We start from the raw sequence: 23148 nt of genomic DNA, 5'->3' as shown, positions 1-23148 counted from the left end.
AAAACAATAGGGACCTTCCAGTTCATTAACTGGCTCGGTCCCAAATAATAGGGAAGAAGAAACATAGCAAATACAATAGGGACCTCCAGCGGTCGCTGGCTAGGTCCCTAATAAGGAAGATTTTTTACCTATTCTTCTTCTTATTAGAGACTGAGCCAGCGACCGGCAAGGTCCCTATTGTATTTGCTATGTTTCTTATTATTAGGGACCGAGCCAGCGACCGCTGGAGGTCCCTATTGTTTTTGCTCGATTTCTTCTTCTTACCTATTATTTTTAGCCCCCATTGACTGCATTTTTGCCCCCCTGAACATATACGAAAAGTCAATTTTATTTAGCAAAGTTATCAGGCCTGGTGAAAATGGGGATATTCTTTGCGTCGTTTTTGGGTTGGCCACTAGGTGGCGCTACTATCATAAAAAGTGCGTTTAGGCTAATAACTTCTGCATAGTTTGTCGCACATTCATAAACCTTATATCCACGCGTACGATGGATGGACCTGAATCTCCCCATATAGGCCCCGCCCACTTCCGCCTATATTTTTTTTCCGATAGAGCGCAAAATGTCTTTTTCGTGGTCCTCCTACACGCTTTTTCCGATTTGCATGACATTTTTCACCTAGCACCTGGGAACCGCCCTGGCAAAAATAGTAATTTGAACATTTTTGAAATTTCAAAAAATAAGAACGCTATAAAATTCCAACTTCCTGTAGATTTTTCGTCAAAAAAGGAAGTGGACCATTTTTTCCACTCCCATTGTCACAATTTCAGGCCATCGCCACTAGGTGGTGCTCTTTAAAATGTAGAAGTTTATATCTCTACAACGGTATGTGTGATTAAGATGAAACTTGGTACTATGCTTGCCCATGGCTCCCTAAGGCTCGCTAAAAAATGCGTCAACAATCCGCCACTAGGTGGCGCTCTGGTGCCATGGTAAATCACTGCGCACAGGGCACAGGGCACGTGTAGAGGTGTGCCTGGAGCTCACCAAAAATCGTGTTTCTCATATTTGGAGCGCCCCCTACAGAAACGTAAAAAAGCAGCCCCGGATCCACGTGTCACCAATATGTACGAAACTCGGTAGGCACGTCTGACATGCCGAGACGTTAAAAAAAGCCTCTTGGACCCATACCTCAAACCCAACAGGAAGTCGGCCATTTTGGATTTTCTGGCGATTTGCACACGTTGTATTTGAACGAACTCCTCCTAGGGAATTTATTGGACTGACTTCAGATTTGGACACAGCCATCTAAACACATTCACCATTAAAAGTTGGGCTCTTCAGTTTTTTTCCTGCCCGTGGCATGGTGTCCCGTGGCATCCAATTTTGATCCTTCGCCATAAAAAGAGGGATTCGTCATAACTTCTGCATACATGATCCGACTGCAACGAAACTTCACATGTCTGATAAGAGTCCCGCCCTGAACACGTCTAAGTGATAATATTCAGTAATAGTCAGAGCACCACCTAGTGGCAACAGGAAGTATCATGTTTTATATTTTAAAGTGAGTTTAGGCTAATAACTTTTGTATAGTTTGTCGCCCATTCAAAAAACTTATATCCACGCGTTTGGTGAATGGAGCTGAATCTCCCCATATAGGACGCGCACACTTGCGCCTGAGTTTTTTTTCGGCTAGAGAACATAATGTCCTAAAACTACTTTTTCGTGTTCCTCCTATGTGCTTTGTCCTATTCGCACAAAATGTTGCACGTAGCATCTGTGGACCGGATAAAAAAGTAATTCAAAGAATTTTGATATTTCAAAAAATAAGCATGTTATAAAATTAGAACTTCCTGTTAATTTTTCATCAAAAAAGGGAGTGGACCATTTCTCCACATTGGTATCTCCGATTGACACCAAGCTTGGGGCCATAGTTCCCCATGTCTTCCTGAGGCATCGTGCACAATTTCCAGCCATCACCACTAGGTTGCGCTCTTTACAATGAAGGAGCTTATATCTCTGCAACGGCATGTGTCATTAAAATGAAACTTGGTACAATGCTTCCCCATGGCTCCCTGAGGCTCACTAAAAAATGTGTCAACAATCCGCCACTAGGTGGCGGTCTGGTGGCATGGTAAATCACTGTGCGGAGACCGTAATAGTTATGAATATGAAATTCACAGGGCACATGTAGAGTGGTGCCTGACGCTCACATACCAAAAATCGTGTTCGTTGCGTTTGTAGCGCCCCCTACAGGATAAAAAGACAGCAGCCCCGGCGCCACTTTTCACCAATATGTACGAAACTCGGTAGGCACGTGTAACATGCCGGGACCCATACCCGAAACCCCACAGGAAGTCGGCCAGTTTGATTTTCATTTTCACTTTCAGGGAACTTTTCGCGTTGTATTTGAACGAACTCCTCCTAGGAAATTTATCGGATCTGCTTCAAAATTTGTGAATACAGTCAAAAAATGGTTCTGATTAAAAGTTGTGCTATTTGTGCATGTACGTTGAAGGGCGTGTCCGTGGCGTTCCCTCAAAGTTGCCCAGGTTGAATCAAATGTCAAACTGTGATGCTATTTCCGGCACTTAAGGGCTTCTGTTTTAACTAACTCCTCCTACAGATTTTATCAGATTGACTTCAAATTCGATCACTTCAATCTACACACATTGGTTATCAAAAGTTGTGCTATTTGTGACTGTATGTTTAACCATGTGCCTATGTCGAATTCCACCGATTGGCCATCAAACAGATAGTACTCATCTTCAGTGTACAGTCCCACCCTGAACACGTCCTCATAAGCGTACATGATCCAATCTCAATGAAACTTCACGTGTTTGATAACAGTCCCACCCTGAACACGTCTACATGACAAGATTCAGACATAGTGATAGCACCACATACTGGTAACAGGAAGTATCACATTTTATACTTTCATGTTCTACTCCTCGCAGGATGATCAGATCCAGCTGAAATTTACTTATAAAATGCAAAACACATTGTTGATGATATGTGTTGACTGTGGTGAGGGCGGGAAATTTTGATGGACCGCCACAAAACACAAATTCGCTATAACTTGAGTGTACATTGTCCAATCGGCTCCACACTTCAAATGCTTGATAACAGTCCCGCCCTGAACACGTGTACATGACAATATGATGACATAGTGATAGCGCCACCTACTGGTGGAAGTAAGCGCTGCGTGGCGATTTTGAGCTGATAAATGGCAAATTTTCATGTTGTGGTCCGCACGTGTTACGTGACGCGGCCGCAGCACGCCCCGAGTTGCATGGAGTGCGAGGTCCCGCCCAACGCTGTTTGCAGCTTTAATTATTATTATTATTATTATTATTATATAATATTATTAATATAATAATAATATATTGTATAAATATTATATATAATATCAACATGGTTTATATTAACACATATCTCATATGATAGTATATGATGAAGTATATGTTCCACAGGTAGATTTAGTCCAGTTCTGTGATTGTGGATCTGACAGAGGCAGATGAGTTATACAGTCTTATAACAGATAATTTTCTATATCGTTCCTTAGAGCAGCGTGGTTGAATGAGTCTGTTGCTGAAGCTGCTCTTTAGCTTGTCCAGTGTTGTGTTGAGGGGGTGGGAGGGATTGTCCATGATTGCCAGCAGTTTTGCCAGCATCCTCTCCTCCACCACCTCCTCCAGGGTGACAAGCTTCAAGCCAACAACAGACTCGGCCTTCTTAATGAGTTTTTTCAGTCTGTTGGCGTCCTTTGCCTTGATGCCTGCACCCCAGGACACCGCAGCAAAGAAGATGGTGCTCACCACAACAGACTGATAAAACATCTGCAACATCCTGTTGCAGACATTGAAGGACCTGAGCCTCCTCAGGAAGTAAAGCTGGCTCAGGCCCTTCTTGTAGATGGCCTCTGTATTTGTGGACCAGTCCAGTTTATTGTCTAGTGTGACACCCAAGTACTTATACACCGACACCATATCCACATCGGTCCCGCCAATGCTGACAGGGAAGGGCTGGGGCTTGTTCCTCCTAAAATCCACCACCATCTCCTTTGTTTTTGCCATGTTCAGCTGCAGGTGGTTCTCCCCACACCACTTCACAAAGAATTCAACCAGGTCCCTGTACTCAGCCTCCCTCCCACCCTCAACACCCCCCACAATAGCCGTGTCATCAGAGAATTTCTGCAGATGACATGATTCAGTGCAGTACTTAAAGTCTGCAGTGTAGGTGGTGAAGAGGAAGGGAGACAGTACAGTTCCCTGGGGGTCCCGATGTTACCAATCAGACGGTCAGACACACAATTCTTTTATCTCACAAACTGTGGTCTGCCCGTCAGATAGTATTCGACCGATGTGATGAGGGGAGCACTCACCTGGATGTTCTCCAGTTTGGCCTCCAGCAGTCCTGGCTGGATGGTGTTGCAGGTGTTGGAAAAATCAAAGAACATGACGCGGACTGAGGTGTTGGGTCTGTCTAGTGAGGAGTAAGCCTCTGCAGCAGGTAGATCAGGGCATCATCAACCCCAACATGGGGCTGATATGCGAACTGCAGGGGGTCTTGCGATGCGCACACTAGTGGTCTGAGGTGTGCCAGGACAAGACTCTCCCTGACCTTCATGACGTGAGAGGTCAGTGCTACCGGCCTGTAGTCCTCCAGTGTCACAGGACGTCCTTTTTAGGGCACTGGGACCAGGCAGGATGTTTTTCAGAGCACTGGCACTCACTGAAGGTGCAGACTGAGGTTGAAGAGGTGCTGGAAAACTCCACAGAGCTGGCTGGAACATGTCTTAAGCACGCGAGGGCTGATGCGGTCCGGTACAGCAGCTTTCCTCTGTTTGAACCTCTCAAGCTCTCTCCTCACCTGGCTGGATGTGATGTGAAGTCCAGATTGGGGGGTGGCAGGGTCTGCGATGGGTGTCAGCAGTAGGTTTGGGGGAGGGGATGACAAAGGTGATGCAGAGAGGTGTCTGCTGCAGGAGGTGGCAGGGGACTGTGGGAGATGTGAGGATGTCCTGGGGGTGGGAGGTGTGAAAGAGTCCGTGGTGGATGTCAGCAGGGGGGTGGGGGATGGGGATGATGAGGGTGGTGTGGGGCAGGAGGTGGTGGGGGTGGGGGAGTTAGAGTTGAACCTATTGAAGAACTGGTTCAACTCGTTGGCTCGTTGTTCGTTCCCCCCAGCTGCCCCCCCTCCCCTCTGAAAGCTGGTGATCTCTTTCATCCCACTCCACACTTCCCTGGAGTTGCTGTCTTGCAGTTTTCTCCTGTAGTTGTCCTTGCTCTCACTGATGCTGCGTTTGAGCTCTCTTTGTACCCGTTTGAGTTCTGCTCGGTCCCTGATCTAAAGGCCCTCTTCTTCTCGTGGAGAAGGGCTAGTTACCCACGGTTTGTTGTTTGGGTAACAGGAAACCTTTTTAGTGGGGATGGTGATGTCTATGCAGAACCCAGTGTATTCAGAGACACAGTCAGTAAGGCCATCAGTATCCTCCCCGTGTGGCTCATACAGAGCATCCCAGTTGGTGGCCTCCAGTGCGCGCAATGTTTCCATGGCCTCGGGATACCATTTCCTCACTGGTCCTCACTGTGACCGGGTGTTGCTGAACCACAGGCTTGTATGATGGTGAGAGCCAGACTAGGTTGTGGTCTGACCTGCCCAGTGGTGGCAGGGCAGTGGAGCTGTACGCATCTTTAACATTTGCGTACAGCAGGTCCAAGGTCTTATTGTTTCTGGTGGTGCATGGGACAAACTGGTAGAAGGTTGGGAGTGTGGAGGAAAGAGAAACATAATTGAAGTCCCCTGTGATAATGATGAAGGCCCCAGGGTGTTTTGTTTGAAGTCCTGCAGTCATAACGTGGATGACGTCACACGCTGCTTCTGCTTTCCCAGACGGAGGAATGTAAACAGTGATGGCGATAACACTGGAAAACTCCCTCGGCAAATAAAATGGACGTAGTCCAACAGCGACAAGCTTGATGTCCGGGCTGCAGACACGCTCTTTCACAGAGATGTGCCCAGGGTTACACCACCTGTTGTTGACGAGCACGGCAAGTCCTCCTCCTTTCTTCTTGCCGGTCGCGGCGGTATCCCTGTCGGCTTGGACCATCTGGAAGCCGGGAATGGTGACGTTGGAGTCTGGTATCTGCTCTTGTAGCCACGTTTCCGTGAAACACAAGATACTAGACTCCCTGTACTGCGTTCTCGTGAGTGCTTCCAGTTCGTCCACTTTTTGCCAAAGACCTCACGTTTCCAATGATGACTGCAGGGATGTAGGGTTTAAACTTTCTCTCCTCTTTAGCTCCTCCGGTATGGAGGGTCTCTCTCTGGTGAAGAGGGTCAGGTACCTCAGGGCCATCAGCTGGTCGCGAGTGTAAACAATGCCTGCGGAGTTGCAGGCATTGTTGCAGGCATGGCCCCCAGTCATCCGGAGAGACCAAAGTGTAATAAAGTGTGTTTAAAAAGTGCCAAAACCACTGAAAAAAGCATCTCCACGTAGAGTGGTGCGAAGATGCACCGAGCAATGGAAAATAAAGATATAAAAACAAACTACAAAACAACTGAAAACACTAAAAACCAACAGTAATACCCGGAGCTACTACAACAGGCTCCCGCTAGGACGGCACCATTTTGCAGGAATTTGATGGGATGAAGTGATGTGGTTTATTGCTTGCAACCCATTGTAGTACTGTCTAACTATAGACAGTGATTGTATGGATCATTTGATGACAAGTAAAATCACACATGAAAACCAGTTGGATCTGTATATTCATGTGCTATATATTCATATGTGGAATTCTTCATTTTCTGGGCAATAATAAATGTACCCTGAGGACTCCTGTGGTTGATAGGCGTCATGACAGGGTGTGTAACACTGTTTCACAGCCCCTAACATGCCCACATATATATAACACCACAGGTGTGCCAAGCAAGTCTAGCCAAGACATTACTAAAAGTGTGTTGGCATGCCCCCGAATGCACCGTGCAGGGTGTACTTGACTGTCAGACCACTCTGATTTGGTTATTAAAAATAGAGCTGTAATAGTTTACACAGCCATGCTAACTGCAGTGGTGAATAGCTAAATGTTAACAAAAGCATGCTCACAATGACAATGTTAACATACTGACGTTTAGTGGGTTTAATGTTCAAACTGTTCACTATTTTTATTTAGCATGTTAGCATTATACCATTTGCTAATTAGCGCTAAACACACTGAAATAAGTTTATTGTGACTGTATTGTTCAACTGCACATTTATTTTCACACTGTATTCCAAAATCTGTGTAGCTGCAGAAGTGAGCAGGGAATTATAAATGATTATTGTTTATGGTTGAATCATGTTCATATATCAGGATGTTTTTTGCAGCAGAGAACATAAATATAAGCATGAATGCAGTATATAAGGCACATTAACACAATATTATACCCAGGAACATAACAGGCGGCTGTGGTACATAGGCAGAGCGGGTCCCCCCCTAATTGGAAGGTTCTTGGTTCAATCCCCAGCTCCTGGTGCCACATGTCGAAGAGCAAGATACTTAACCCCGAATTGCTCCTGATGCCGTGCATTGGTGTGTGAATGTGTATGAATGAGTTAGTTTCTGTTTGATGGGCTTTACCATCACTGAGTGAATGTGTGTGAAAGGGTGAATGTGCCATGTAGTGTAAACGTTGTTGAGTAGGCGGAAGACTAGAAAGGCGCTATACAAGTGCAGGTCAATTTACCATAAAATTGGACTAAATTGGTCTATTTTTGGAGTAAAGAACAAGGTCATTGAATCAGGACAACTAAATATAGCAGTAGACACAGACAGATGCAAAGGACTTCTCTGTGTCTGCCCTTTGAGAAACAAACATTACAGAAAATGTTAGATGCCTTTGATAACATCTAGTAATATGAATATCCATCCAACCATTTCCTTCCACTTATCTGGGGCCGGGTCATTATGGCAGCATGCTAAGCAAGGCAGTTCAGATGTCCCTCTCCCCAGCAATGTTTTTCTGCTCCTCCTAGAGGATACCAAGGCATTCCCAAGCCAGATGAGATGTATAATATCTCCATTGTTTTCAGCTACCTTGAGTTCTTCTACCAGTTGGAGTTTCCAGAAAACCTCCAAAGGAAGGCCCAGGTGGCATCCTGATAAGATTCCCAAACATCAACTGGCTCCTTTCAACTCAGAGCAGTGGCTCTACTGTAAGCTCCCTCCGGATGTCTGAGCCCCTTATCCTGTTACTAAGGCTAAGTGCAGCCACAATCAACTGGTGGATTGAAGGCTTTGCTTTCTAGATGGTAAATGGATGGTGAATGGACCTGTACTTGTATAGTCAGGGGTTTACATAACTTTTTCAGTGAGTTACTCAGGTGAGTACCAGGAGATGGTGTTTGGTACTCCCCCATATGTAGCGTGGTCTTAATAAGTGCAGTCTTCCTCACTGTCCTCCTCAGTGTCGCCCCCACTGTCCTCTGCTTCAGCTTCCTGCATGGTAGATGATGAAGATGCTGCAGATGCACCTCCCTATCCTTGGTTGAGCCTCCGATTAGCTGTCTCCATCCACAGGTCAACAGCTTGCTTTGGGTCAAATGGCTGTGTGGTCTGCTTTGACAGGTGAATGTGCATCAGGGCTGAGAGACGAGCATGTGACAGACCTGATCTGTACTTGGTTTCTATTATGTTGAGATGTGAGAATCCCCTCTCACCATGAGTTCATCCTTACATTCCTCAATGGTCAGCTTTTCCTTCTGAAACCTAATGCATGTGGTCTTCAAAATGTTGCCAATGTCAAGCATGTTTGACAGAAAGCACTGAAAATGCCATTGTACACACCGACGTTGACAACAGCCCCGTCTGTGCACACAGCGACCAACTTTGTTGTCCAGTCATCCAAGCCTGTGTCCTGGAAAAGTCTCACAAGACCGTTTGTTATGGCCTGCGTGGTTCCGTCAGCACCCAGTTCAATCAGTCCAAGAAAGTCCGAGGTAAACTCTCTGTTGCTGGACCCAGACACAATGTAAACGATTTCCTGCTCAGTTTTTGTGATGTCCTCAGATCCATCAAAAATCAGCCCCCAAAATTCAGCAGACTGCAACTTGGCTCGTAACTTCCCGCTGATGGTGTGAGCGATGCTCTGCATGATCCGTGTGCCCCCTTCACGTGAATGATATTCATCTCCAACATTTACTCCTGGCTGCTTCAGTAAAGGAACATCCTCAGAATAGGAAGACATGGGACGTGCGTGTTTAGCTTTATGGAAGGCGAGGAGAAAAATATTAAACAGAGCTTGCCGCTGTTCTTCGGCGGCAAATCTTGCACCATATTTCAGTGTGCTTATCGTTAGCTTCAAGCCACTGCACATCTTGGAGCCACTTTTCCGAAAAAAGTATTTTCTTCGGCTAATATAATCCGTTGCTCATCTCTCTAGAAAGTAGTCCTTTAAAACTGGAAATCAAAGAAATGTTGCCACATCAATCACTGGACAAATTTAATGTCAGAACACATTTCAATGGAAAAACACAATGCACACAGAAGGAAGCAAATATTAGCCTTTGAAGACACCCCATTTTTAATGTTTTAAATTCAACAAAAACACAACTACAAGCCGTGTATATTACCAGACGCATACCTCCCTCTTCCGTTATGTAAAGTTTATTTATTTATTTACTTATTTTCTTTATTCAATTCAATTCAGAACCTGCGAGACGAGAAAGCACAAGAACTCCGGGGAAGAAGTGAAGTTAGTAACATGCATTAATGGGACATGAATGAGTGCAGAAAGAGAGAGGAAGGGAGGAGCTCAGTGCACCATGGGAAATCCCCCGATAGTCTAGGCCTATAGCAGCATAACTAAGGGATGGTTCAGGACTCACCTGATCCAGCCCTAACTATAAGCTTTATCAAAGAGGAATGTCTTAAGCCTACTCTTGAATGTGGTGAGGGTGTCTGCCTCCCGAACCACAAATGGAAGCTGGTTCCACAGGAGAGGAGCTTGGTAACTGATCTCTTTGTGATCTCTTTTTCTAGTTCCTGTCAGTACTCGTGCTGCAGCGTTCTGAATTAATTGGAGCATTTTAATGGACTTATTGGGGCAACCTGGTAATAAAGAGTTGCAGTAATCCAGCCTTGAAGTAACAAATGCATGGATTAGTTTTTCTGTATCTGTCTGTGAAAGTATGTGTCTATTTTTTCTAATATTATGTAAATGAAAGAAGGCAGTCCTAGAGGTCTGCTTTATGTGGGAGTTAAATGACAAATCCTGATCAAAGATAACTCCAAGATTCCTGACAGTGGTGCTAGAGGCCAAGTTAATGCCATCTAGAGTAACTATATCTTTAGACAGTGAGTCTCTAAGGTTTTTGGGGCCAAGAACAAGAATTTCAGTTTTTTCTGAGTTTAACATCAGAAAATTGCAGGTCATCCAGGATTTTATGTCCTTAAGACATGTTTGTAATTTAGATAATTTATTAATTTCATTGGGCTTGATTGATAGATATAACTGCATATCATCTGCATAACAGTGAAAGTTAATGAAGTGATTCCTAATAATGTTGCCTAAAGGGAGCGTATATAAAGTAAATAGTATTGGTCCAAATACAGAACCTTGTGGAACTCCATGACTAACTGTATTGAAGATTCATCGTTAACATGTACAAACTGCGAGCGATCTGATAAATATGACTTAAACCAGCTTAGTGCGGTTCCTTTAATGCCAATTTGATGCTCAAGTCTCTGTAAAAGAATATTATGGTCAATGGTGTCAAATGCAGCACTAAGATCTAATAATACAAGTACAGAGACAAGTCCATTGTCAGAAGCAGTCAGAAGGTCATTATTAACTTTAACCAGAGCTGTCTCTGTGCTATGATGAACTCTAAATCCTGACTGAAAATCCTCAAATAAACTATTGTTATGTAGAAAGACACACAACTCTTTGGCGACTACTTTCTCCAGAATCTTAGAGGAAGGGGAGGTTAGAAATCGGTCTATAGTTGGCTAAAACCCCTGGGTCAAGAGTGGACTTTTTAAGAAGGGGTTTAATTACAGCTACTTTAAAGGACTGTGGTACATATCCTGATAATAAAGAAAGATTAATCATATCCAGTAAAGAAGTGCCAATTAAGGGAACAACTTCTTTAAGCAGCCTAGCTGGGATCGGGTCTAATAGACAGGTTGATGGCTTCGATGAAGAAATGATTGAAGTTAACTGATGAAGATCGATAGCATAAAAACAGTCTAAATATATATCTAAGTTTACATTGACAGAAGTCCCTGAACTTGGAGAGCCACTGATAACTGTTGATGGCAGTTGGTGATTAATTTTTTCTCTAATAGTAATAATTTTATTATAGAAGAAGCTCATGAAGTCATTGCTACTTAAGTTTATGGGGATATGTGGCTCAATAGAGCTGTGACTCTGTCAGCTTGGCTACAGTGCTGAAGAGGAACCTAGGGTTATTCTTATTTTCTTCTATTAGTGCTGAGTAATTGGCTCCTCTGGCATTACGGAGGGCCTTTCTATAAGTTTTAAGATTATTTTGCCAATTTGAGCGATATTCTGATAATTTGGAAGAGCGCCATTTCCTTTCAGATTTCCTAGCTATTTGTTTTAACTAGCGGGTTTGGTGGTTATACCAAGGTGCTAGTCTCCTATGTTTTAATAATTTCCTTTTTATAGGAGCGATAGAGTCTAATGTTGATCGTAGTGAGCCTGTAGCACTATCGACAAGATTATCAATTTCAGAGGGACTAAAGTCGTGCTGGGTTCTGTTAAATTCAGACATGGCATTGAATTAAACACTGAAGGAATCTCCTCCCTAAATTTAGCTACAGCACTGTCAGATAGACATCTGCTGTAGGAAGTTTTGCCTAATGGCTTATAATCTAACAACATGAATTCAAAAGTTATTAAATAATGGTCAGATAGGAAAGGATTATGTGGGAAGACTATTAAATGTTCAATATCAATGCCATATGATAAAACAAGGTCAAGAGTGTGATCAAAACAATGAGTTGGTTTATTTACACTCTGACAGAAGCCAATTGAGTCTATTAATGATATAAATGCATTACTAAGGCTGTCATTGTCAACATCCACATGAATATTAAAATCACCTACAATAATTACTTTATCTGATTTAAGGACTAAACTTGATAGAAACTCTGAGAATTCAGATATATAATCAGAGTACGGTCCAGGAGCGCGGTACACTATAAAAAATAGAACTGGCTGCAATGTTTTCCAGTTTGGGTGAGAAAGACTAAGAACAAGGCTTTCAAATGAATTATCATTTAGTTTAGGTTTAGGGTCCATTAAAACGCTCGAATCATATATGGCTGCCACTCTACCTCCTCGGCCTGTGCCTCGAGGAATGTGAGTATTAATATGACTGGGGGGGTTGATTCATTTAGGCTAACATACTCCTTGTGGGACAACCAGGTCTCAGTAAGACAAAGTAAATCAATATCATAATCTGATATTAATTAATTCACTAAAACAGCTTTAGAGGACAGAGACCTGATATTTAACAGCCCACATTTCATTCTCTTATTTAGTGCTACTGAGGAGTTAGTTTTAATTTTTATTAGATTTTTATGTTGAACTCCTTGTTTTTATTTCTTTAAATAATTTAGGGTGGTCGGGGGACAGACACAGTCTCTATGGGGTTTTGGGTGGGTGACTGTTCTAAAGAAAGCGCAGAGAAGTGTGTAAGACAGCAGCTCTGCTTCCTGGTCCTAACTCTGGACTGTCAGGTTTTAGAAATAAACTTCGCCATATTTCTAGATAAGAGAGCCGCTCCATCCAAAGTGGGATGGATGCTGTCTCTCCTAATCAGACCAGGTTTTCCCCAAAAAGGCTTCCAGTTATCAATGAAGCCCACATCGTTTTCTGGACACCACCTCGACAGCCAGCGGTGGAATGACGACATGCGGCTATACATGTCATCACTGATCACATTGGGGAGGGGTCCAGAGAAAACTACGGAGTCCGACATTGTCTTAGCATAATTACACACCGACTCCACATTAATCTTAGTGACCTCCGATTGGCGTAAACGGGTGTCATTACCGCCGACGTGGATAACAATCTTACTGTATTTACGTTTATCTTTAGCCAGCAGTTTTAAATAGGATTCAATGTCACCCACTCTGGCCCCAGGGATACATTTAACTATGGCCGCTGGCTTCGCTAACTTCACGTTTCTGACTATGGAGCTGCCAATAACCAGAGTTGGTTCCTCAGCAGGTGTATCGCTGAGTGGGGAAAATGTATTGGAAACGTGAATGGGTTGGTGGTGAACTGTGGGCTTCGCCGTTTTAGTCTTTATCTTTTCCCTTTTGTTTTTGCCCCTGCAGCTACCACTTTACACATACACATAGGCACACACTATCCACACTCATGCATAATATGATTGCCAACCCCTTTCTACACCCTAACCGTGACCACCTAATGTGAATCACAGATCATTCTACCCAATCATTAATAATATGCCCTTGTGTTTGTCAATTGTCTCAATAGTAAATGCACTGTATATAAATCTAAAAAAATCTGATAATAGACAATGTTTCAGTCTAATATGAGCTGAGAGGGGTACTCACATTCGTACATGAACCCACATAACAGTCCACTGCTCACCCATGGACCAACTCAGAAAAAACTCTCTTCATACCAATTACAACAATGTACACAGAATGATTAGATGTAGATTTGATGTTGGTTTTTTTCTGCGATTATCCGACTATTGAAAAGTGGGTTGACTAAGATTCTTCTCAATGGTTAAGTCGACTATTAGCAGGCAGCCCTAAATCCGTTAACCTCATCCATTCAGGCAGCACTAACAATGGTGTTAACCCTAACCTTAACTCTAATGATGAAACATAGGTTTGAAAGTAGTTGGATCCCAAAATGCAATACAGGGTTGTAGAGTTTGCTAGATTCATTAGTTACAGTAGAACAAGCACACAACACATAAAAGAATAATCACAAAACAACTATACCCTTCAAGAATGACTTAGCAAACACAGACACCATATCTCTGTGCATATCTGTGAGTAAACTAAACTGTGTAGGTAAAGGCCATCTATTACTCTCTACAGTGAACTACACTACAGTGTTCAGTCTACACTGAAAATGTACTTCACAAGCAATTTAACATGAACAACTAGGGAGCACTAGTATGCTAGCAGGCTCTTCTAAAGGAGAAGCTGAGGAAGAAAAACTTGTAATCAGCTTGTGACGGCAGGACGTAAACAAACAACAACTGAGAGAGATCACCTGTTGCCTCTAACAACAGCTAAAACACAAGATCACAGCAGCACTGCTGCATCTTTTGCTGACAAAAACAGAAAAAGAAAGAGCCAGTTTTATAGAGTGCAGTAACTGTTACTACTATACGACACTGAAGGCTATTGTACTACAGCTAGCCACAACATCAGTCGTCGACCTCACATCAGCAAGCAATCTTTATCCTGGAGAAGTTGAAGAGGACATGAAGGCAGCTTCAGCACCTTTGTGGCAGTTGAAACGCTGCTGTTTTCCATCCAAACCTCAATATACATCTATGGTCAACACACAGCATACAAGGATAATGGAGGAAGTACTTCATATCAAGTTCACAAAGTTTGTATTTGACAGGATCAAATCTCTGGTGTTTCCTTGTCAGACTGGCACTTAAGTCTGGATATACGTAGATTCGAGTCCCATACTGTGGATATGTGGATCAGTGACAGAAAGCCAAACACCCATCACCACTGTTACTGCCTAAGAAATTAGTTTGCAGGTACTTGTCTTGACCTTATCTTGCCTGGATTTGCTCCTCCCTCTTAGTGCCTTTATAAAGCAGAAAATAACTGATGATAAACATACTAGGTCTGTGGCAAGAGGGGATTATATAATACCTATGAGGGGACTGCCTTTGGACAATCAGGTTTTTCACTGAGAGCAGCTATTTAAATAAGATGGTGAACCTGGTGATACTCAGTGTCATAATTCCGAATACAATTTCCAAAATATAACTATATCTTATCCATAGCTAGTTTGATGGTCTTATAAATTATTAACCAGAAAGTGTCCAATTTAAGCAGACTCCACTCTATGTGGATGATAACCCTTAAGTATTGGAGTTAAGATGAAATAAAATAGATGAAAGTAGAATCTGTAACTCTCTAATTTTGTGAAGCAGGAAACAGATGTGTCAAGACAGTCTGTTTGTCGTGGCAGTTAGCTGTTTAGCGAGACATAACAAGTAACATAACAAGTACGTGTTGGAGAAAATACAGTGTCTTGTGACAAACGCAAAAGGCTAGAGCATTGGATGCCAACCTGGGGGCCTGGACCCCCACTGCAGGACTAAAGCTTTACAGGGACTCACAAGGCCTTTTTAATTTAAAACCTGACCTATATCTCAGCATTTTCTTAATTTTTGGTAGGGAAAACTAAAAGCAATTGTTGCCCAAGTTTAGATTATTATTTAAGATAGAAACTTGAAAGACCTGAACACAAACTATATTTATTTATTTTATTTATTTATAACTTCACTCTCTGATAAACAGCCTTTTACAATACCCATTTATACAAGTGTGCAGTTAAAAACAAAGAGCTAATAGAAAAATGAGAAGTTTGTCAAAAAAAGAAGCCTATTAAGTATGTCTGGTTGACACACACACAGGATAGAATAAAAGGTAACTAAAAATATCAGGAAAACTCAACTCTGACGCAATAACCACAGGAAATAATCTGCTGAAAATTCATCTAAATCGCTTTTTTTACACAAACCTTTTGCAGTTATTTTGTTCATTATGTGGGTTCATTATACAGTTTAATAGCTTATCTGTCTTGTTATTGTTATGCATTGAATATAATATGACATATCCATAACATATGTCACTTATTCAAGGGTCATAAATTCACTCATTGATGAAAAGGGGTCCCTTAAGGAAAAAGGTTGGGAACCACTGATCTGTGGATGGACTGTATAATTGAAAATGGACATTGTCTCCTAAAAAAGACAGCGTAACATACCGCAAATGTATTTGCCATCCTCGTCACAAGGAGACACCAACTGGTGGTTCAGTGCACTTGTGAGTACCTCCAAGATTATAAATACACTGTAAAACCCAATAAATTAATTTAACTCAATCTTTTTTTTCGAATTCTTTTAAGAAAACATTCTTTAGTTGCTTTAAAGTTTAACTAGTAGTTTTAAGTATTACAACTTAATTTTATAAGTTAAATTAACACTGCTGACTTAGTATTTTGTTTTCAGAGTACAAATAAAAAAAAGTATAGTTAACTTTAATATGTTAATTACCTTTTAAAATAAAATATTTAATTTCTCTGTAAGTAATTCATCACTTTGATTAACTTTAAGTTACTAAGTTCAATGAAGCTGTATCAACTCAAAATTGGATATTAGTGTAATTATTTTTTTAAACCGATTTACATAAAATGTATTAAGATGCTTTAACTCAAAATCCCTAACACTAATCACTAAACTAAACACTAAAAGAGTAAACCATTAACAAACACATTAATATAGACAATTTAAATGCAAGTTACTGTTTTATTAACAGTTTCAGGAACCATTAACCAGACATCATTTAACTTGTTTGACAAACACTAAACCCCAAAAACAGTGCAAGAAATGGCCTTGAAGAATGGCTGGAAGAAATCTGGATAAGATAAATCTGTATATTTGTTTATAATTTAAACTCCTGATTGGGCACTGGATCTCATCGACTACAAGTTCATTCACACACTGAGTTACCAAATACTGGCCTAATAAATCAGTCTACCTCATATAAAAGCATCTACCTAAATATATGCAGTATGGTGAAATATGGTAGACAACTCTCACAGCATGGCTTTCATTTAGTAAACACATATTCACATCAAACTTTCAATCCAACTGACAGAAATATAAAAACAGTATTTCAAAAAATAGAGCAAGAGCCCAAAGAAATGGCCTATTTAAGCCCACACTCCCTTAAATATTAAGTTGAAAAGTAACACATTCAAAATATATAGGACCAGTGTCTAGAATGTAGTGGTGTCTAGCGGGGAACTTTTTGCTTGCAACAAACTGAATACTGCTCACGTCTGTATTTGACAACCTGGGAATGTATGTGACATATAAAGGAGAGTATACCTGGGCCTATGGTGGCTGCTAGCTCTGTAAATAAATAAGTTAACAAAAACACAACAATTCTTATTTTCAGGTGAATGAAAATGATGAATATTATATTCAATTTCTGCCAATAGACCCTTCTACATGTCTTTGAATCAGTGATATGATGATGATTGCCATGGTTCTTAACAAAGAAAGAACAAATTACAATATTTCTAAAAAGTCATAAATCCAGTCTTCAAATCATGTTAAATATTTACACATTGAAGTATCATAAATATTTCAAATAAAGATTAGATTGACATATAAATCAACATAATATTCTTTTAACACACGGTAACAACCATACATTCATGTAATGCTCTCATATCCAGCATATTAGTTACACTGGTAACTAGCATATGCTTGATATACGTTCAAACGTAGTAATAGTAGAGAGTGTAACCACCTTTTAAAGTGCAGATCTGAGTTTCTTACTGTGTGCAAAAATAATTTGTCATATGCAGCTCTTTGTCTTATTTTGTTTTATTCATTCATTTGTGTAGCAATGTTTGTGGACTGTTTATCTGTAATCTGTTAAATAACTTTCTATTCTCTGATGTGGGGATGGAGAACGGCAGGTATGATTGTAGAACTGCCTGCATAATTTGTTGATGATTTGCTTCTTAATTCATTCACATGTATTATAAATATTTTCCTGCACAGTTTACCTGCATATTGGAGTTCTTTAACTATTATATTGATTATCATCATCATTTGCATAAAAGCCTACAGGTTGTGTGTACCTATGTACAGAGAGCTAAAAGTTCAGAAGTATTATCAGAAGGGTTTTCTCCCTGATTTTGCCTCCTATGTCTATGAGTTTTGTCCTCTGTCTCTGTTTTATTAAAGTGTTTCCCTCTCTTTTTCTCTTAGTTTGTTCCCAGTTCTCTCGGGGCGTCTATGCCATTTTTGGCTTCTACGACAAGAAGTCTGTAAACACCATCACGTCCTTCTGTGAGACACTTCATGTGTCCTTCATCACACCGTCTTTCCCTGCAGAAGGAATGAATCAGTTTGTTCTTCAGATGAGACCAGACATCAAGGGGCCACTAGTTTCATTAGTGGAGTACTACAAATGGGAAAAATTTGCCTATCTATACGACAGTGATCGAGGTAATGGTTTATTCATTATTTATCACATAGGGAATTTTAGTTTAGTGTTGCTGCTGCTGTTACAGTCTCTGTTGGAATGCACGGCACGGCAACTCTGTAAATTATCTCAAAAACATTTTGGCAATTTCCTTTTATGTATACGGCAATAACAATACATCTTTGATATTATCATATTAGCTATAAACTGATATTTTGTCCTAGCTGATTGACCATGTAACTATTCCTTATATGAGTCTCCATGGACAGTTCACTGACCCACAGGACCATCGTTTTTTTCAGGTATTTGCTCATCGAGAAAAAAACCTAAGCTTTTTTGTCCTGTTCCCGGGAAATTTTATCAGTTTGTATATATTATATTGTGATAAAATTACACTGTGATGGATGATTTAACATAATATCACCCACATATTTGTATTAGGCAATAGATGTGTTCATATTGGCACCAGATTTTTAAGTTTTTTTTTGTTTTACAAAAATGTATGACTTATATTAACAGTGTATACTGTACATGCTTGTCATTTGCTCATTAAAAGTTTTGTCTGCTTAGTGTGTGAAAACCTAAGGAACTTTGGTTTAAGTCAGCAGTGCTTTTCAAGAATTTTTTTTTTAAAGCTTGTTCAAAGGTGTCAGTTCAGTTCTGCCTCATTTGTGGGGATCCCCAGGCTTGTTGGTTTGTTCACATGTGCAGAGTGGTTTAGGTAACATGTAGGTCGATAGTCCACCTGGTTGTTACGTGACAGTCGTTGAGTCAGTGAGTCAAGCTGTGATGGGTTTTTAGATGCCCTGTGACTGACTGATCCATTGTTCTCGCTGTCCCTCTCCCTCATGATTTTCTCTTGCTGATTTTAATTGTACTGGTATGAAAAAAGTCAAGAAAAGAGTCTTCTAGGCATCCTTTGACCTGAGTGACTGAGAAACGCATACAAATGTAATAGTTCTGGTTACTTTCTTCTGTTAGTTTCTGTTGTGTAGTTATTTTTACAATATCCAAGTTGATAATAACCAACACAACATTTAACTAAATGGAGTGACACAACAGATACATATCAGCCACTGATATCAGTGAATACCCTCTTATTTGCTGATAGGCCCATATTAGTCAACAAGGCAAATATAGGTGGATATATCCATAGTAAAATTACGTATTCTAAGGAAGTATTCTAATTTATTTAATCATGTTTTTTTGTGTGCATTTGGGTGTGTAGGTCTTTCTACTCTTCAGGTTATACTGGACACTGCAGCAGAGAAAAAATGGATTGTCACAGCGATAAATGTAGGAAACCTGAAAGATGAGAGGAAGGACGAAGCCTACCGCTCCCTATTTCAGGTACTGATATTCTGTTCATACACTGCAGTATACCCTGATTGTTCTCACACCATGTATTTTTAGAAACACCAAGATACACAAAACCAGACACTTTGGTCAAAAGGGTTGCCACTTCCACAGAATCCAAGGTTCATGACAGTGACATCTCAAGCTCAGTTGTATAATTTCAATTCAATTAAATTGTATTTGTATAGCGCCAATTCATAACAGACGTTATCTCAGGACACTTTGTAAATAATGTTAGTAAGGAGGAGTAAGGAGCCCTGAAATGCCAAAAATGACATCACAGTTTGATATTCAATTCAAAACAGCCAACTTTGACAGCATGCCACGGACACTCCCTTCAACGTACAGTCGCAAATAGCACGGCGTTCATTCAGCAACATTTTTTGACTGTACTGACTAATTTTGAAGCAGATCCGATGAATTCCCTAGGAGGAGTTCGTTCAAATACAAGGCGAAAATTCATCAAAAATGACCACGGAAGTCAAAATGGCCAATTTTGACGGCACGCCACAGACACTCCCTTCAACGTACAGTCACAAAATGCACGGCGTTCATTCAGCAACATTTTTTTACTGTACTGACCAATTTTGAAGCAGATCCGATAAAACCTGTAGGAGAAGTTAATTAAAATAGAACCCTGAAATTCCATAAATGGCTTCACAGTTTGACATTCAATTCAAAATGGCCAACTTTGACAGCACCCCACGGACACTCCCTTCAACGTACAGTCACAAAGTGCATGGCGTTCATTCAGCAAAATCTTTTGACTGTACTGACCAATTTTGAAGTAGATCCGATAAATTCCCTAGGAGGAGTTCCTTCAAATGCAAGCCCAAAAAGTGAAAATGACCACAAAATGGCCGCCAAGACTGAAAATTAAAATGAAAATAGCCGACGTCCTGTGGGTTTTGGGGCATGGGTCCAAGAGGGTTTTTTTGTACGTCTCGGCATGTTACATATGCCTACCGAGTTTCATAAATATCGGTGAAACATGGCGCCGGGGCTGCTTTTTAAAAATCCTGTAGGGGGGCGCTACAAACACGATTTTTGGTATGTGAGCTACAGATACGTGTCTACACGTGTCCTGTGAATTTCATATTCATAACTATTACGGTCTCCGCAGAGTGATTTACATCAGAGCGCCACCTAGCGGATTGTTGACACATTGTTTAGCAAGCCTCAGGGAGCCATTGGCAAGCATCGTACCAAGTTTCATTTTAATCATACATGCCCATGTGGAGATGTAAACTTCTTCATTATAAAGTGTGCCACCTTATGGCGATGACCTGAAATTGTACACAATGCCTAAGGAACACATGTGGAACTATGGACCCAAGGTTGGTGTCAATTGGACATACCAATATGGAGAAATGCTCCTCTCTCTATTTTCACCATAATCTACAGAAAGTGCTAATTTTATAACATGCTTATTTTTTGAAATATCAAAATACTTTAAAAAATGTTTTTGCCAGGACCGTCTCCAGATACCACGTGACAAGTTTCATGCGAATCGGACAAAAGCGTATGGATGGAACACGCAAACGTAGTTTTTGGACATTTCGCGCTCTAGCGAAAAAGAAATCTAGGCGAAAGTGGGCATGGCCTATATAGGGAGACGCAGCTCCATTCACCAAACGCGTGGATATAAGGTTTTTGAACTTGAGACAAACGATGCAGGAGTTATTAGCTTAAACCTACTTTTCTTAATAGTAGCGCCACCTAGTGGACGAGCAGAATGTGACGCATATAATATCTGATTTTTAACCAGGCCTGGCCAATTGGCCAAATATAATACATCTGAAGTATATGTTCAGGGGGTCAAAAATGCAGTGATCATTTCCCACAAATAATAATAACTTTAGAAAACACAATAGACACCTCACAGTGTTTGACACTGGCCAGGTCCCTAATAAACTGAACAATTACAATAGGGTCCTCCCAGTGTTGACACTGGCTCGGTCCCTAATAATATCAGTGATATTAGCAATGGGAGTCAAGCAGGACCATGGCAGGAGGCACCACCAGGATCCATGAGAACCTGCAAGACGAAAAAGCACAAGAACTCCGGGGAAGAGGTGAAGTTAGTAACATGCATTAATGGGGCATGAATGTGTGCAGAAAGAGAGAACGAGGAAGAGAGCAGCTCAGTGCATCATGGGAAATCCCCCAATAGTCTAGGCCTATAGCAGCATAACTAAGGGATTGGTTCAGGACTCACCCAAGCAAGCCCTAACAATAAGCCTTATCAAAGAGGAACGTCTTAAGCCTACTCTTAAATGTGGAGAGGGTGTACTGCTTCCCGAACCAAAACTGGAAGCTGGTTCCACAAGAGAGGAGCTTGGTAGCTGAAGGCTCTGGCTCCTGTTCTACTTTTAGATACTATAGGAACCACAAGTAGCCCTGCATTCAGAGAAAGCACTGTTCTTGTGGGGTAATGGGGTACTATGAGCTCTTTAAGATATGAAGGGGCCTGACCATGAAGAGCTTTGTAGGTGAGGAGGATTTTAAATTATTTTCTGAATTTGACAGGGAGCCAATGCAGGGAAGTGAATACAGGAGAGATATGCTCTCTTTTCCTAGTTCCTGTCAGTACTCGTGCTGCAGCGTTCTGAATTAATTTGACTATTATTATTTTGACTTATTGGCAACCTGATGATAAGGAATTGCAGTAATCCAGCCTAGAAGTAACAAATGTATCGGTTAGTTTTTCTGCATCCATCTGTGACAGGATGTCTAATTTTTGTAATATTGCGTAAATGAAAAAAGGCAGTCCTAGAGGTTTGCTTTATGTGAGAATTGAAGGACATGTCCTGATCACTCCAAGATAACTTAAGATAACTCAAAGATTCCTGACAGGCCAAGGTAATACCATCTAGAGTAACTATATCTTTAGAAAGTGAGTCTCGGAGTTGTTTGGGGCCAAGTACAAGAATTTCCTTTTTTTTCTAAGTTTAGCATCAGAAAATTGCAGCTCATTCAGGTTTTGATGTCTTTAAGACATGTTTGTAACTTCGATAACTGATTAATTTAATCGGGCTTGATCGACAGGTATAACTGGGTATCATCTGCATAACAGTGAAAGTTAATGGAGTGATTCCTAATAATATTGCCTAAGGGAAGCATATATAAAGTGAATAGAATTGGTCCAAGTACAGAACCTTGTGGAACTCCATGACTAACCTTAGTATTTATGGAGGATTAATCGTTAACGTGTACAAACTGAGAACGATTTGATAAGTATGACTTAAACCAGCTTAGTGTGGTTCCTTAAATGCCAATTTGATGCTCAAGTCTCTGTAAAAGAATATTATGGTCAATGGTGTCGAATGCGGCACTAAGATCTAATAATACAAGTACAGAGACCATTGTCAGAAGCAATAAAAAGGTTGTTATATCGTGTAAAGAAGTGCCAATTAAGGGTATGACTTCTTTAAGCAGACTAGTTGGGATGCGGTCTAACAGACAGGTTGATGGCTTCGATGTAGAAATCATTGAAGGTAGTTGATGAAGAAAGTCTAAATATATTAATATATAACTTGGAGAGACAACGATACCTGTTGAGGGCATTTGATTATTAATTTTGTCTCTAATAGTAATAATT

The 23148-nt window shown here is 41.0% G+C and overlaps 1 protein-coding gene across 5 annotated transcripts in view; it reads left to right on the top strand.

The window, feature by feature from the left end:
• The window catches only part of LOC127355469 (glutamate receptor 2-like), a 105064-nt gene that overhangs the window by 18157 nt on the left and 63759 nt on the right, over positions 1-23148 (top strand). For all 5 annotated transcript variants that reach the window (XM_051386393.1, XM_051386391.1, XM_051386394.1 and 2 more), the window contains exons 3-4: positions 17975-18214; positions 19420-19541. In XM_051386393.1, the coding sequence (XP_051242353.1) occupies positions 17975-18214; positions 19420-19541 (362 nt within the window). The remainder of the gene's footprint in view (positions 1-17974; positions 18215-19419; positions 19542-23148) is intronic.

Source organism: Dicentrarchus labrax, unplaced genomic scaffold (genome assembly GCF_905237075.1).
Source record: "Dicentrarchus labrax unplaced genomic scaffold, dlabrax2021, whole genome shotgun sequence".
Taxonomy (NCBI): domain Eukaryota; kingdom Metazoa; phylum Chordata; class Actinopteri; family Moronidae; genus Dicentrarchus; species Dicentrarchus labrax.
Note: the sequence above shows the minus strand (reverse complement) of the source record. Positions and strands in the feature narration are given on the sequence as shown.